This window comes from Kryptolebias marmoratus, linkage group LG2 (assembly GCF_001649575.2).
Source record: "Kryptolebias marmoratus isolate JLee-2015 linkage group LG2, ASM164957v2, whole genome shotgun sequence".
Lineage (NCBI taxonomy): Eukaryota > Metazoa > Chordata > Actinopteri > Cyprinodontiformes > Rivulidae > Kryptolebias > Kryptolebias marmoratus.
The window spans coordinates 9028419-9045355 of record NC_051431.1 but is presented as its reverse complement, the minus strand read 5'-3'; the positions used below and the strand labels follow the sequence as shown (position 1 = coordinate 9045355).

Sequence of the window (16937 nt, the reverse complement as noted above, 5' to 3'; positions counted from 1 at the left end):
GATGGATGGATGGATGGATGGATGGATGGATGGATGGATGGATGGATGGATGGATGGATGGGTGGGTCGATGGATGGATGGATGGATGGATGGATGGATGGAAGTTGTTTTCCTATTACCTAAAATCCCGTCTCTGTTTCCTTCATTATCTCCACCTCATGAAAAGCAAACACGCCGAACTACGACAAAATATATCCACCAGCATCCAGCCATGAACGTGAGCCTTGCTGCACCGGGTCGTATAAGAACCCGGTTTACCGCGCCCCTGATTGAAAACGCTGTGAGTAGAAGAGGATAATCTTCAGTTTGTGGGCGTCAGTATAAATTATTACCAACAGGACCACGGCCTGCCTCGACACGTGTAGACACTCTGCTACATTTCAGCTGCAGAATAATTCATACAAGACGTCATGACTAATTCAGATGCAGGCTCACATTTGACCTCTTTAACGGATAAGACGGCTTTTTACACGAGCTCTTCGTGTCGAACGTCAGCGTGGAAATCTTGCGTCAGCCTGGAGACGAGCGCCACAAAAAAATGAAAGGGGATGCTTGTCGCCCGCCGCCTGCTACACCTAAATTTAGTTGTTTTTTTTGAGAAACGATGGAGTTACAGCCGTCTGGGTCAAGTCTTGAAAATAAGGTTGTGCGCGATCTAGGAGCATGCGTTAGGAATGACTCTCAGCTACTACCACTTCAAATTTTAGCCCAGTTTAAAAATAAGACTGACTGAGTTATGGCCGTTCTGGTGCTGAAATTTATTTATTTATTATTAAATTAATTAATAAAACTTAATCAGGCATAGATTTACATCCAGTAAATATGTTCTGATCGATTTATTAAAACCCGTCGAATGGTTCATCAGATATTTTGCTAACAGACACACAGTGTCGACTTTAAAAGCTAATGCTGAAGTTTGAGGCAAAGATGTCAAGTAGCCCTTGGAGTATGTGTTGGGAATGACTCTCAGCTACTACCACGCCAAATTTCAGCTCAATATCTGTACAACTGAGTGAATTATAGCCATTTTCCTGTTTTGTAAGGTAAGCTAGCTGTGGCGGCCATTTTGCCTCGGATCAACTCCAAATGCTAATCAGTTGTAGAGGCTCATCCAGTGATGACTTTCTGGAAGCGTCGTTAAAATCCGTTCAGCCGTTGATGAGATATTTTGCTAACAGACAAACAGGTTGACTCTAAAAGCTCTTGAGTGGCCCCTCGGAGTGACTCTCAGCTACTACCACACCAAACTTCGGCTCAGTAGCTGCGAAACTGATTGAGTTCAAGACATTTTGGTGATTGGTGATGTTGATCAGCCGTGGCGGCCATCTTGAGTGGGGCTGATTCCAAAAGGTTCATCAGTTTTGGGTGCACATTTTACAGTTTCATGAAAACTCCTCCAGTGGTTCATGAGATATTTTGCTAACAGACAGGCAGTTACATGATGGCCTTGCTTTAGGGTGTGTTTTAGGAAAGATTATAGTTAATTTAGGACAAAGTGAGGGATTTTCTATCTGTCTGTGTGGGGTTATTTTTGCACCAGCAGGGGGCGACACCGAGCGGCTCGTGTGCCCCGAATAATCCCCGGTTTTTACTCCGACGAGCGTTGGAGGAGCGAGGAGGGAGCGACGCGCCACTCCGGAGACAGGAGGCGGAGGTGAAACCCGCTCGGACCTGAGCCCCGGAGAGGAGGGAGGAGAACCTGACCCCAGCCCCCTTCCCCTTGGAGCCGAGGAGGAAGAGGAGGAGGAGGAGCAGGAGCGGAGCCGCCATGTCCTCCGGCCGCCGCGCGCGGGACGGACACGGGAGCGTCACCTGCGGAGCCGCGGCTTCCATTACCGGACAGGTAATCACAGTCAGCTGAAGACCGCGAGGAGGAGGAGGAGGAGGAGGAGGAGGAGGGGCAGGAGGAGGAGAGGAGTTCCTGACAGGAGCCGGTGGATGTTCCGACATGGAGCTAAAGAGGAGACTTCGAGCCGTGCTGGTGCTGATCTGGATCCTTCCAGGTAAGGCTAATTAATTTAGATTAAAGTCAACACTCTCCCATGATGCACTGCGTTAATTAACGAGGAGCAAAAATGATGGCTCCTTCAGATTTTTTTTTTTTTTTTTTTTCGCTGCCATAAAACTCCTGTTCCAAAGCGAAAACAGCAACACAGTTTTGCTCTTAAACATCCCGCTGAGTTTTGAATGTTTAATTGTGACGACCAAAGTTTGACAAAAGCGATGAAGACTCCTCCCCGAGGAAGAGGAGGGCCATTTAAGTCCCGCATTAACATTTAGCTCATTCTGAAAAAAGTTGGGGAAGTTTGTGTAAAAATACAAATAAAAGCAGAATGCAGCGGTGGACATGTCGTTTGTTTAAACTGAGAAATTGTATCATTTTCAGGAAAAACAAAAAGGTAATTTTGAGCTTTGTGGCAGTGATTTATCAAATAAAATTGGGACAGGTGATGATAAAACTAAGAGGTATGAATAAAAATCAGCTGGAAAAAAAAGAGGTTAATTTGCAATAAAGTCTGTAAGACAAAAAAGAGCGTTTTAGAGGTTTAATCTCTGAGAAGTAAAGATGGGCAGGGGTTCAGCAGTCTGCAAATAAAACCCGTCTGAAAGTCTCCCTTAAAGGAAAAAAATGGGATAACTGAGAATATCCCATCATCTGCAGTTCATAGTATTCAAAGAATGAAGAAAGCGCTGAGGTCAAAGGTCAAAAGGCTGACAGTCAGTACTGGATGTGACCTTCGGGGCCTCGGGGGGGGGCACTGCATTAAAAACTGGTCGGGTTCTGTTCTGGACATCCCTGTACGGGCTCGGGAAACACTGTCTGTGGACACGGTTCCCTGAGATGGACACCGTCCAGAAACGCTGGACGGTGTCTCCTCTCTGTCTCAGCCGATGACAGCTGAGACAAAGAGGAGGACTGTTCTGAGGTCAGGCAAATCCATACTGTAAACTTTTTTTTTTTTTTGGAAAACACGGATGCCGCGGCCTCCTTACTGAAGAGGACCGGCACCATCAGGGCGGGGTTCAACAGCCTGCCTCTCTGATGGTATGGGGGTACATTAGCAGAAAGGCTCCAGCACTGTTGAGCATCTAAATCCTCCATCAGACCAGAATGGGGCAGCACTCCCTCTAAAACCTCCTGGATGTTTACAGACTGATGGTAGAAGACGAGGAGATGCTTCACAGATGAGAACCGGGCCCTTAGAACTGGAGTTCCTCAAAGTTGACCTCCTGAAGACCTCCGACCACTTCTTCTTCTTCTTCTCCTCCTCCCGCCCCTCCAGGAACCGGGTTCTGGTCTCACGCGGGGACGAGCTCGCGGACAATTCACAAAAATAAAAGCGTAATGTAATTTTCATGGCGGCGGAGTCCTCCGTGGGGCCGTGTTTGTGTTTGTTTTACTAGAGGAGCCCTTTTTAAGGCTCACAGGCAGCCGGAGCACTTCGTCTTAATGTCGCCGCACGCCTGAACGCTCCGATGAGCTCCAAAGAAGTCAAACGCTGTTGCTTTTTCTTTTTTGTTGCTGTTGTTGTTTGTCGTGTCTTGTTTTGAACGGTTAATGTCCTCCGCGGGGGGTTCAAAACGACACAAAAACAGGAGCCCGCCGTTAAAAAAAACAAACAAAAACAGACCAAAGCTGTTGAGTTAAGTAGGCTCTCTTAATGGAGTTGGTCGTCCTGAACGGAAATCAACCCAACAACGAGGAGTTGGTTTGTTTTTGTTTTCGTCCCAGCTCGGCTCCTAAAAGCTTCTCTGACGTGACCGATCGTGTTCCTGTCATCTGCGCTGCAAGTCCCCCGACAGCTGCTGTCGTCTGCCTGTTAGCAAAATTACCCGTGAACCACTGGTTGAAATTTAACACTCCTTGGTTGTACCTCTGCAACCGATCAACGCGAATTAAACGCCTTTAATTCGTGTTTGAGTTAGTTTGGTTTGGAGCAGCGTCGGAAATCGGCTAAAAAAAGGAAACCGTCTCAGCCGTCTCCAGCTCTTTCCTCAAAACCCGCCTAAGATAAAATCTGCGGTTTTAATCAGGCGCTTGTGCGTTCTGCCTCGCCGAGTGGAATCAAACCAACGAGCTCGCTTTGCGGCTCGATGAAGAGCAACTCCAGTCGCTTCCTGTTCCTTTTTTTTTTTAAATTTGGACTTTTTTCTTCTCTCTCTTTAAAGCAGTTGTGCCAGTTTCTCCTGTCAGTAACGTGTGAAGTGAGACCGTCCATTTTGTGTCGAGTTTACTTTAGATGAGCTGAAATAATTCTGTGAGCGTGCTGAAGGCTAAATGATGTGGCTGAAATCTGCCCGAGAAGCCAACGCTGACGTGTTTCTGCTGCGGGAAACCAAATCTGACTGGAAACTAAAAGCAGAACACGAGCTGGAAGCTACAAGTAGGTTAGCTACGAGTGTAAAAAGATTGACTAGCAAAAGGCTAGCTCAAAGCAGCAAACTGTGAGCTAAAGGCTAAAGATGTCAAAAAACTAGCTAGAAGCCAGAATAAGCTAAAGGTTAAAGGTTAGTGCTTTCATCCATCCATCCATCCATCCATCCATCCATCCACCCACTCATCCATCCATCCATCCACCCACTCACCCACTCATCCATCCGTCCATCCGTCCGTCCGTCCGTCCGTCCATCCATCCATCCATCCACCTCTTATCCGTGGTCCAGGAGGTAAACCCAGACCTCCCTCTCCAGCTCCTCCTGGTGGATCCCAAGGCGTTCCCAGGCCAGAGAGGATCCATAATCCCTCCAGAGAGTTCCGGGTCTGCCCTGAGGTCCCAAAGCATATAGAATTATAAAAAAACAAACAATAGTAGCAGTCACACTATTAGAAACTACAAGAAATCAGTAAATATTTTGCTGTTTTTCTGCCTTTGACTGCAGTAAATGGTATTCCTTCAGAAATCAGAGCCTTTCCAGATGGAACGGTTTCTAAAGTTATAACAGCTGTCAAAATAAGTGAATTTTTTTCAATGTTTCTGATTTGAATTTTTATTCTTCTAACAAAATGATTATGAATGATGTGTATTCAGTGTTTTTTTTTAATCACAGATGATGCACATATAGAAAAACTTTAAATGAAAACCATTGAAAAATCCTATGTTTTGACATCTTTTATGGCTTTAAAGCCAGTAAGATAGAAGCTCTTTCTGTTTGTCTTCAGCTGGAGCCCCTCGGCTGCCGTGCTGTAAGCTGATGTTTTAAATAATAATAATAATAACAATTCTTAGGGCTCAGGGTAATTCTGATTATGATTAGCTAAACAAGAAATTAGTCGGCCATGGTCTGGACTTTGAATGCTCCAAGATTCAGCCGCTGCCAGAAGGGAAAAACAAGAGTCTCAGCTCTGAGGAGCTTTACTTTCATCAAAATCAAGCTTTTGATTAGTTAATATCGTCGTTTAAAATGATTGATGTCGGAACTGACTGCCAGAATTAACCTCACGAGACACTTTAAGACACTTAGTTTAAGTGGGGATAGCAGCAAGGCAATTTGGACCATTTCGGTTTAAAGCTTTTAACGTGTTTTTAATGCCAGATAAGTCTCGTTCCGGTGTGCTAATTCTCTGTCAGAGTTGAGCTTTTGGGGAACCCGCGGTGGTTTCCATTGTTGTTATGGGAACTTTTAATTTTATGTCTGCAACACTGCTTATTCTCCTCCTTATTTGTCTGGTGGAAGCGGCCTGGTGTTTGTCTGAAACCAGGAGGATGGCTTTAACTGGTGAATATTTCTTCTGGTTTCATGTTTTACTCCAATCCAGTAATATTTTCTGCTTCGTGTTAAACACTTGTATTTAATCAGTTTTAGACTGAGATCATCTTGATTTAGCCTTTTCTGTCAAATCTTAAAAATAGTGTGTTATTTTAATCTAGTGGTATATCTCATGCGACCCGTTAACACTTGGATTATACGACGGGAATGACTCTAGGCTACTACCACTTAAGGTTGGGCGATATGTAAAAATATTTTCAACCGTTATTCGTCAGTCCAACAAATGACGATAGAAGATATGTTCGCGCAGGTGACGTCTGGACTTTCTCTGTCACCTCAAATGGCACGAAAACATCGTTGTCTTGTCAAAAACTTTAAAAGCTCTTTCTGGAAGGAATAGTTTCTCTTTATCTTCTTATTCCTGGTCTGAGACATTGCAGTTTTTGGAAATATTCAGTCATTTATTTATTTTGTACGCGCCAAATCGCTCAGCAGAAGACCAAAAAACAGCGGCGAAGATTTTTTATTTTTTATGGAAGCGGACACGTTCTCTGCTGGAAGATTTTTATTGTTTAGTTTCTGTTTAATTTTATATTTGTCTTTCACACTTAGCAGAGTTTGTAAGACAGAAACACTGTAACTGTAAGTACAGTTATAGTAATTTAAAAAAAAAGAAGCCAGTGTCTGTTTCTCTTCCCACCACTGTGGTTATTGTTCAGATAAATGTTTTCTGAACGTACGCTACTCTTTCTTTATGTTAGAATTTTGAGTGAATAAATCGGGACCGAACTTGGTGGCACGCTTGGGGGGTGCGTATGCAAATATAAAAATCGCTGTTAAAAAAATGACCGTCGAGGGTCGATAAATTCGTCCAATCACCCAACCTTACTACCGCTCCAAATTTCAGCTCAGTGTTGGAGAAATTGACCGAATTAGAGCCAATATTTGAATTTTCTTCGGTTGATTTGTTGCAATGACCATCTTGAATTAATTTGACTGTAAATGTCGATGAGTTGTAGATGTGCAGCCATCGATTACGTTCTGAGAGTTTCATTCGAAACCGTCCCGTGGTTCACGAGATATTTCGCTGACAGACTGACAGACATGAGTAAGTTAATTTTTCCTGCCTTTCGGTGGCGGGCGAGAAAAAGATTTAACATCTTAGATGCATAACTTTAGTTTTTTCCTGTTTTTTAATGTCTGACAGAAACCTGGGATTTAAAATGTTTTTGCTTAAAAAATAATCTTTAATAATTGTTGTAAAAAAAAAAAAGGTGCTGATCGTCCTTCTGTTGATGGATTCCTGACGTTTAACGAAGAGCCCTGGCGTCCTCCCCTCCCGCAGGAAACATCACGTGTAACCGCTGCGTCGTCCCTGATGTCGTACCTCTCCCGAGCCCCTGTACCCGGCTGAAAGTAGCTTTTCTGGTAAATTGGCGCCAGCTCGGAGCGCGACGCTGACAACACACCTCGGCGTGGGCCGTTTGATGAGGCATCCTAATTGACCACGGCGCCTCCGCGTGTCTCGAACTCGGCGAAGACCCCTGTCGAGGGCACGGGGGACTCTGCAGGCGGGGAAGAGGCGCGCAGAACTTCGCCGCGTATAACTAGGCCGGCTTAATTGGCTCGCCACATCATGAAGGCGGTGGGGGAACAGAGGCGCATTCCCACGTACAGCAGCCGCAGCCATAATGACGAGCGCGAATCAGAGGCTCGTTGTCAGCTGCGGGGACGGCTGCGGCAGCGGAGGCTGGAGCTCGCTGAGTGGCAGCCGATTTCTGATGGATGTGGAGTCACGTTAACTCTGACAGAGTGCACCGTTTTACAAATGCTGGGGATCGCGTATCGTCAACCTGAGAATAAATAAGACTGAAACTTATGTAACACAGGCTAAGACAAAAACACAGAAGCACTAAATCCACTCAGTGATTTCATAGCTTGTACAACCACCTTTAGAAGCAGTTCAGCTCGATGCCAAAGGTGTCTGTGTGTGTGTGTAAAGCTTGAAGCAAGAAGATGGGAACCATTCTGTGATAATCGGGCGACATGGGGACTAGAAAAAGGAGGCGCAACACTTGGGTACTACGGAAGGAATCTAATGCCTCTTTTACACGGACCCTAATTCAGAAGTCCGGCTCTACTCCGCTCTACTCGGCTCGGTTCGATAAAGAATGCATCGCGTTCACACCGGCCAGTTTGGTCGGTAGCAGAGGAACGCCTCCTTGTGTTGTGGGGGGCGGGGCCGCGGCGCGGGGGTGCGCTACCGAAACTTGGCGCAAGTTGTGTAAACAACGAAAGCGCTATGGACAACGTTGGCCCTGTGTTGTTGCTGTGTTTTAAACTTCTGGGGATTCTCCTGAGACTTCAGGAAGAGAGGCGCAGTGGAAGAAATGCTCTGGATGCCACGATTGTTGCGCGGAGCAGGACGGCTGTTATCCGCCGGAGATTTCAGGCTTTACAGCGCCTTCAGCTGAGGGACAGACGGCAGAAACGTTGCAGGGTAAGCTAACGATGTTGTTTATATTTAGACTGTTCGCTCTTTATGCTTGTATCTGGTCACACCCATGACCAATGAGTGAACAGGAGCTAAGCTTGCGCCGCCCACGAAGCAGGGCCGGCCCGGCTGGCCCTACTCCGAAGCAGGGACCAAAGAAGCAGGGCCGGCCTCGAAAAAATGTCGGTGGAAACGCGCGCAAAGCAAGCCGAGTAGAGTGGAGCCGGGACCTTTAGGGCCCGTGGAAAAGGGGCATAACATGTGCAAAACTGAGAGACGTTAACGAGTCCCAGACAGGCAGCCAGTAAGGAAGCAGACTTTTGAAACCAACCTGTTCTGGACCTTGTAGTTTCTGAGCGTCTGCCACAGCGACTGCAGCCACAGGAAGTGGCTGAAACATTTCTGATCAGGGACTCTAGCTGTGCGTCGTCTGCTTTAGAGCAGTTAAGAGAGTTTGTTTGCTGCTGTTAGATGTTTAAGGTAAACTGTTTGGTTCATATTGGCTCACTGAAAATATAATGTGTAGCAGTATGTTTGGTGTGCATCTATGGCTTTCTGAAACATTGGGAGTATTTCTTCGTATTTGACAAAGTTTTTGTGGAAAAGAATACTGTTGTGAAGCACTTGGCAGATTTTGAAGATAGCTATAAGTGGTTTGAAAATGTTAATGGCCTTTTATTTTTAAATATATTAACTTATTTACACAATAAACAAAAATATTCTTTACACTATTCTTGATCTGATTCTGTGTTTCGTATTATTTGTTTAAGGTTTTTTCACCTGGAAAGAAAGAAAGGAGGATTGTTTGGTCTGATTCTGAGGGGAAGCACAGTTAAATAATGTGACGGTGTGTGTCTGTGTGTGTGTGTGTGTTACCAAAACCTCTCACCAACTGCTGGCCGGAGATCAAGCTCTCGGTTCGTCTTCATGTCGCCGTCTTGACCAGGACTCCCTGGAAGAAGCAGTGATTTATCTCTGTGGGACTTTCCTGGTAAAATAAAAAGTTAGAAAAAATGAACAGATAAGATGGCCGCCACAGCCAGCTGACCTTAAAAACCTTAAAAATGTTTATAAATCCGCCAATTTTACAGACACTGACCCAGAAGCTGAGTCATTTTCAACACATATACTGAGCATTTTATTTGTTTCATTCTTTTTACTTTTTTATTTTTATTGAACTGCTTTTTGTTTTGGTTTATTTATATTTAAATTAAAGGGGCAAAGTAAGGTTAGTGATCATCTGACCTTTTAAAATTAGATAAATGCAAAGATGAAACCTTGGAGCACAAAAATGCTGTTATTCCCGTTTTATTTCTAAACATTGTGTTCTAAAAATAATTATTTTTATTTTGCCTTTTAGTTTGTTTTTGCAGTTTGCTGATTGTGTTATGGTTATATTCTGGCCCTGTACATTTTAGCTGCACATCGGAGAGAAACAACACAACAACATTAACCGTTGCACCAACATCTAATCAGCATTTTGTCCTCAGAGTGACTCATTTTGATGCTTGATTCACTGACTGCTTCAACGATTTTTATTTTAATTCATTGCACATAAATAACAGCCAACATTGTGCCGCTGTGTATTATTAAAAAAAAGAAAAACGATGAATGACTTGGGCATAAACTAATCTGACCAGAGGATGTCAACACCCAGGATAAAGGTGCTCTTTTCTCTAACTTTGACTGTAATAATCCTTTAGTTGTCTTGATTTCTTTTTGTTCAAACTTAAACCCATCAAAACTCTGTAAAAAGGCAAAACTGAGTGTGATGTGTTTATATGTGAAATGAGGACAACCTTTAAAAGAGAAAGATATTGATCTAATGTTAATCCTTGGCAAAAACGAGCCCTTTTACGTTGACATGTACTTTTATTCTGTTGGATGACTCATTTCTAACTGCACGTTGTGGCAAATCCAAATATTTTAGTTAGAATTTTTAAGTTGCTGAGGTTAAAGGTCGGGCCGCACGATATATCCATCCATCCATCTTCGTCCGCTTATCCGGGGTCGGGTCGCGGGGGCAGCAGCCTAAGCAGGGAGACCCAGACTTCCCTCTCCCCAGCCACTTGGGCCAGCTCCTCCGGGGGAATCCCAAGGCGTTCCCAGGCCAGCCGAGAAACATAGTCCCTCCAGCGTGTCCTGGGTCTTCCTCTGGGCCTCCTCCTGGCGGGACGTGCCCGGAACACCTCACCAGGGAGGCGTCCAGGAGGCATCCTCACCAGATGCCCGAGCCACCTCAACTGGCTCATCTCGACGTGGAGGAGCAGCGGCTCTACTCTGAGTCCCTCCCGGATGACCGAGCTTCTCACCCTATCTCTAAGGGAGAGCCCAGACACCCTGCGGAGGAAACTCATTTCAGCTGCTTGTATTCGCGATCTCGTTCTTTCGGTCACTACAACCACACGATATATTAAAATTTAATTGACCCCCAGAACATCAGGGGGTCCAGTATTACTGCTGCAAAGGACTGCTTGGACTACAATAACTTTTACAGTTACCCCTCCTGAGACAGCAGCCCGGTACAGACGATGCTCGTTGTGTCTGTGGACTGCCCGCCTCATGTCACGGCCCTCCTGCGCCCAACCAAGTCCTCCAAACCTTCCACAGCTGAACGTGCGTGGCCCATCGACCGACTTACAGCAGCAGAAGATCCAATAGCTGTTCGCTTCCATTCCACGCCAGATCACTGTTTGCATCCAGACCCGAGGGGGCGCCACGCCCGACTCGCATGGGACCAGCAGCGAGCCTTGCACCGCCAACTCTGTTACCCGTTTGATGCGATCCTTGCAGCACAGCAACCCGACCTCTGAACCTTTGCAGTTTTTTAATCTAATTTTCGCCACGCCGTCTGGATGCTGAACTTTTCTCGCCGGTGAGTGCAGAATGCAGACAGGATTAAGACAGTTTGGACATCAGAGGGAATGGATCCTCCTGCATGGATCATTAGGAAAGCTCTGCCTGGCCAGCAGCATCCACATTTTACCTCACTGACAGATTTCCACCTCATTAACGCCCGCTCCTCACCGGCGTGTATCGATAGCCGGATCGCTTTGTTTCAGACTTTGTTTAAAGAGCCGACGCTCTGGATTCTGGATTAATGTAAACCCACAAGTTGGGATGTAGTCGAATGTAAGTAAAAGCACGTATTCAGCGCACGGCGTCGTTAAGAAAGACTCGCCGACGAGCCTAACAGGTGTGCCCGGCCGTCACCTCGCTGCCTGTGCCGACTAATGATGTGGCCGTCGGTGAGCAGTCTGCTTCATCCACCGGGGGGAGGCGACACAATCTGGACACACTGCAGCAATTACGTCTCATCTCTGCTCTTCAATCGCTGCACAGATACCAGATCTTCACAGCTCCGAAATCACAGGTCTGCGAAGGGGGGGGAGGGAGGCATCCAAATGAGGCGGGCTGTAATCGGGGCCGGTTTCCCTGCTGATCGTCGGCAACAAATGATGCGTCTTTAAGGGATGCGTCACTTCGTCCCCAGGCGTGGGTGAGGGTCGCGATAATTCAGACCAGGTGCAGTGTGGGTAATAGGCACACACTAATGAGGAGCATTCTGTCTTTAAATAAGACCTTTGCTCTGGGTAGAAAACATTGTCTGAACTTTCAACACACACACACACACACACAGGACAAGGTTGCTAATTATCTTCTGCAGAAACAATTGATTTGGCTGGAAGCTTTACGGCTTTCAGATAAAGGAAGCCATTAACGCCGGGGTTTCTAACTTGACAGACGTGTCGAACCGCTGAAATTAATTTTTAAGCATTTTCTGCAACTCGTCAGAAACGCTTCGAAGGGGAAAAAAAAAAAAGTTGCATCGAAATTAATTACAAGAGCTTCCTGTTATTCAAGCAAAAACGACCGCCTCTGGTTGTTTTATCAGCACTTGAAATGTTTGCTTTTATTCAGAGGGAGATTGATATTTTTTTCAGTGGTGAAAGGCACAAAACTGCTGTCCCATTTAAAAAAAGAGAAAAAACATTTTTTATTCTTTTTACTTTGTAGTGCAGGTAGGAAATTGGTTGTCTTGTTGCAGCAGATGAGTTTTGCACTAAGACGCTGGAAGATTATAGTTCTCCTGGGCGGGCTGTTACAGTAAAAGATGAGATTTTTTTTTTTTTCTGTGTCGTTTGATGGATTTTCCGCCCCAGCTGGTTTGCTGATAAGTTAGTTTTAAAACGACTGATGATAGCTCTGTAAAACTGGTGATTTATTTATTTTTTTAAATGCGTACAAAGGTAAAATCAGGGTGATTTTTTTTATTTTTTATTTTTTGTGTCCAAGCAGGGATGAGAGATTAGTATTCATTGAGGAGTCGGAGGCATCCCTGCTCCTTTCTCCTGATGCCTGAATGTCTCGCCAGATGGAGGGGAGGGTTATTATGGCCAGATTAATGCTGTCATCTGGCTGAGGTGTAACCCTTACAGGCTTCAGGCGTAGTTGGGCGAGGCTAAAGAAGGTCCATCCGGTCAATCCTGCGGCGAACAGCAACTCGCTGCAGCCATTCAATCTAAGATTAAAACTATATTATCCTGTGCCCCTGCAGTGTCACTCTTTCTTATGTGATGCACTCTGCAGAGAAGGCTTGACTTTAAAAAAATATATATATAAAAACACAAAAAAAGGAATATATTCGACTGACTTTGCAACCGTTATGGTGTTCAGTGTCTGACCCCTCTGATGGAGGGATTGAATTTTTCTCCTCTGGATAAATGTCATGGACTTTTTCTTTAACATCAGTAATATTCAACATGAAACAAGCTGAATGTTCATTTCTTTTTCATCTAGAGCTGTTTCGTTGACTCTCTGTGACTGATTTTTGATGCTGACTTTGAAGTTGCGTGGTAGAAAAGGTTAATAAAAGCAGTAAAATTCAGAAAACACAACCTTAAGGGTTGGTTTAGCTTGTTTTTTTGGTTGTTTTAGTTGTTTCTGCTTGTAAACACTCTTGACATAAATAAATCAGACTAGAAATGAACCAAATGAGATTTTAAAGACCAATTCTTGACTTTAGTTTTCCTGTTTTCCCTGAGGCGCTGTGCTGCAACCCCCGCCACGTTTTATACGCCTACCCTGGCACAACTCTAGGGATTCAGCCACGAGGATTACGACTGTGTTAGGTTGTTTCCTTGACTCTGTCACTAGAGATGGGATGTTTGACGCCGAGCCTGTTTCCCTCTGCCGAAGCAGACTTGTTCAAAACGCTGCCTCAAGGCTCGTGTCACGTCTCCGGGATCACGAGAGGCTTCACGTTTCACAGTGAAACACCAGAAGTGAGGCGACTGGTTCGAATCTTTGGCTCTGTTTGGTAGCAACAGGACACCCCATTTAAACGCTTTAAGACGCAACTACGTCATCGTCTTCAGCTCTTTTGGGTCCGGGTCACGGGGGGTCAGCAGCCTTAGCAAGGAAGTGCAGACCGTCCTTTTCCCAGAAACGTCCACCAGCTCCTCCGGGGAGGATCCCAAGGCGCTCCCAGGCCAGTCGGGAGGCATAATCCCCCCCCTGGGCTCTCCACCTCAGGGAGGCGTCCACCTCAGCTGGCGTCTCTCTACGTGTAGAAGCAGTGGTTCCGCTCTGAGCCCGTCCCAGATGTCCGAGCTCCTCACCCTTCAGAGGAAACTCATTTCAGCTGACTTTGTTCTCTCAGTCGCTACTCAGAGCTCATAGACAGATATTCATAGCGAGGTCACCTGTCCCCTCCCAACCCGTTCTTCCTCTAGATGTTCTCAGTCCGTTCAATAAACGACGCACGGCAGCGCTGTAGCTAACTGGGTCAGGCAACGATCGAGCTAATTCATTCGTTCATTTCTCAACTCGGATAAAATAAAACATTTTACGACAGATATCGGCAGAGAGCCGAGCCGGAGCTGGCACTTTCGACTGCTTTGCTCATGTGTTATCCGCAAAGGGACAGTCTGAAAATTTACAGCCAATGAGAGCGATTCCTCAGCTTCAGTCCGGCGTGAGAACCGAAGTTCCAGGAAGTTAAACGCAGGATTTCCTGTTGCTGCCGGTTTAAGAACTGAATTAATTCTGACCGACAATCAATTTGACAATAAATTGGTAACTATTAGACGGATTTTAAAAATTCAAATTGTGTTGGATTTGTCTTTTAAAGATCTATTTAATGTTGTGTTGGATGAGGTTATAAAAATCAGGTGGCCTTGCTATTATTGAGGTAGATCAACTGGTAAATTGAGTGTTTCGCCTTCTGGCTTAGCTCCTTTTTCACCACAACTGATGGGTTGATCGCCCACTTCACTTCCCGGTCTGCCCGTCGACCTCCCGCTCCCAACAAACTGAGATCCCTGAACTCCTCCACTTGACGACGTTCTGCATGGAAACCACAGAGAATTGACACCAAGCAGCCGCCTTAATGCGCCTCTGGAACCGACGTCCGTCTGTAGGCCAGCTGGAAGGTGTAATCCTCCAAACAAGGCCTGGGTTGACCGCGGGGCCTCAGCTGGTCCTGCCAGCTAAACCTTTAAAGGGAGGTGGCAGGAGGCCTCCTTATCAGGTGCCCACCTCAGGAGGAGGAGCAGGAGGTCAGCTCAGACCATGATCTACGCTTCCGGAGGTTTTCCACTCGGGTCGAGGAGCGAAAAGTTCATAAAAGGGTCAGATTTCCGAGTGTTAAACAACATCTCAGGACTTTTTTTTTTCCCCCTCTTCCTTTACTGCAAATACAGTGCACAGCATTTCAAAGAGGAAAGGACCTAATTTTATTTGAAATATTAGAGGCTGAATGCATAGAAGTGAAAATAAACAAACACAAAAAGGGTGTCTGAAGGAGAGCAGGCTGGTGAGTGAGTCCTGTTGACAGAAACCTTCAGATAACGAAGCTTCTTGTTCTCTTCCTCACGTTATAGCGAATCCCCCTGAAGGAGACTTTGTTGTTTCCTTAAATCCCCCCCCCTCGCTTTCGGTAGCTCTCCATCCCTCAGGTGTTTACTGCAGCCGTAACATCAATTTTAGCCCGTGGATCAAATTTTCAGCGCGCTCAGTCCCTCCGGTGGCGCTGAGCCGATCGCTGTTGGACCGAACCCCTTTGAGGTTGCGTTGCTCAAGATAGAAACAATACGAAGCAGAATTTATTGCTCAAACGAAGGCCGTAATCTCAGCGTCGAGCCGAGCCGGGCTCTAACGGACTCCGAGCTCGGAGTGATGACCTCACGCTCACCTGGACTCCTGTCTGGAAACCTTTCCGTGTGCTGCTGGTTTCTACACGAAGGGTTTAAATTGACACATTTCTTCTCGGCGTCACGAGGAAAGCGCCGATGAAAATACTCCAGAGGCTCCGGAGAGCATCTCTGTCTGCAGAGCCACGTTACAGGAATCAACAACGTTCTCCATTGAGAAAATATAATCCAAATATGCAAATCATATTGAGGCTGCAGCTCCAAGAGTTCAAATAGAAAAGCATTTGAACTAAATGAAAAAAAAAAAAAACAGATTTGCATCAGACGGCTTTGCTTCAGTTTACTTTTGATGATGTTGAAAGAGGGGAAAAAAATGATCACTGACCCTGAAATGTTGCTTCAGATGGACGGTTTTTCCCTTCAGAGCCTCTGTCGGTGTCAAGATTTGGATCAGAATCAGACGGAGTTCCCTTGGGTCAACAAATACTTTAACTTGGCCGATTTATTTAAAAGTCAACCCCCTTTTCAGGGGCCATATTTGAGTTTCCTTTTCCCTTTCGACCACAGAGTCGGTTATCTGTTCGCGTTCAGTTGATGGCATTTTAATTATCCTGCAGGGCGGTCTAGAGATGCAGCATTTTCAGCTCATTACCGCCCACAACTGAAAGGTTTTTTGCCCGTGTGTGTGTGTGTGTGTGTGTGCACGGTTTTTGATACTTTTTATCTCATGAACCACTGGATGAATTTTAATGAAACCCATAAAGTAATCATCGGATGTACATCTACAACGGATTAACTCGATTCAGGACGACCGCCACAGCTAATCAACCTTAGCAAAACAAACAAAAACCTGATTCAGTGGTTAAATCACCTCTTCATGTTCTGCAGAAGCCTGTTAATCACCCATTGATTCAAATCAGGTGTGTTGGAGCAGAGGAACAAGGAAAACCTGCAGGATGGTGGCCCTCCAGGACCAGGATTGGAGACCCCTGGTCCTAAACATCAATAAATCTGAACTTTTAACAAACACAGCTCAGTTTTCTCTCCACCTTTGTCCGTGCATGACTGTCACGCCTAAAAGGCTGCGAGCAACAACCGGGCTGCGAAATGCTTGCTCTGAAATAGTCGCATTAATGACGCCAAGATCCATTAAAAGGAAATACGACATGGCCCGCTTTGTGGAGCAGACGTTCATGCACCGAAGTACGTATTACGATCTTCAGAATCTCACCTGTCTCTACTGTACGTTTCCCACGGAGAGGAATTTGATCTCCTCCGTTCCATGGCCCCGGGGGGGCTGGTTGGTCCTCCTAAATTGATCCGGCGAGCGCAGCTTCTTCTGAGAAACCTGCTGAGAGCCGATAAGCTCAGTAACCATGGCACCGCCAGCAGCGGAGCTCAGACATCAATTATGCTTCATTTCCGACGGGAAGACACAAACGTCCTCGGGTAACAGAGCAGCCCCCCCAAAAACTGTAGAGACACGGGAGAGATGACCCAGCCTGGAGGACTTCACTGTGGACATTTTAACATACACACACACACACACACACACACACACACACTTGTATTCTCTGGTC

The 16937-nt window shown here is 45.8% G+C and overlaps 1 protein-coding gene across 1 annotated transcript in view; it reads left to right on the top strand.

Annotated features, from left to right (window-relative positions):
* The first annotated feature begins 1578 nt into the window (after positions 1 to 1578).
* esamb (endothelial cell adhesion molecule b) overlaps positions 1579 to 16937 on the top strand; it is a 49117-nt gene continuing 33758 nt past the window's right edge. The window contains exon 1 of the mRNA XM_037980533.1: positions 1579 to 2003. Within this exon, the coding sequence (XP_037836461.1) occupies positions 1949 to 2003 (55 nt within the window). The 5' untranslated portion in view covers positions 1579 to 1948. The remainder of the gene's footprint in view (positions 2004 to 16937) is intronic.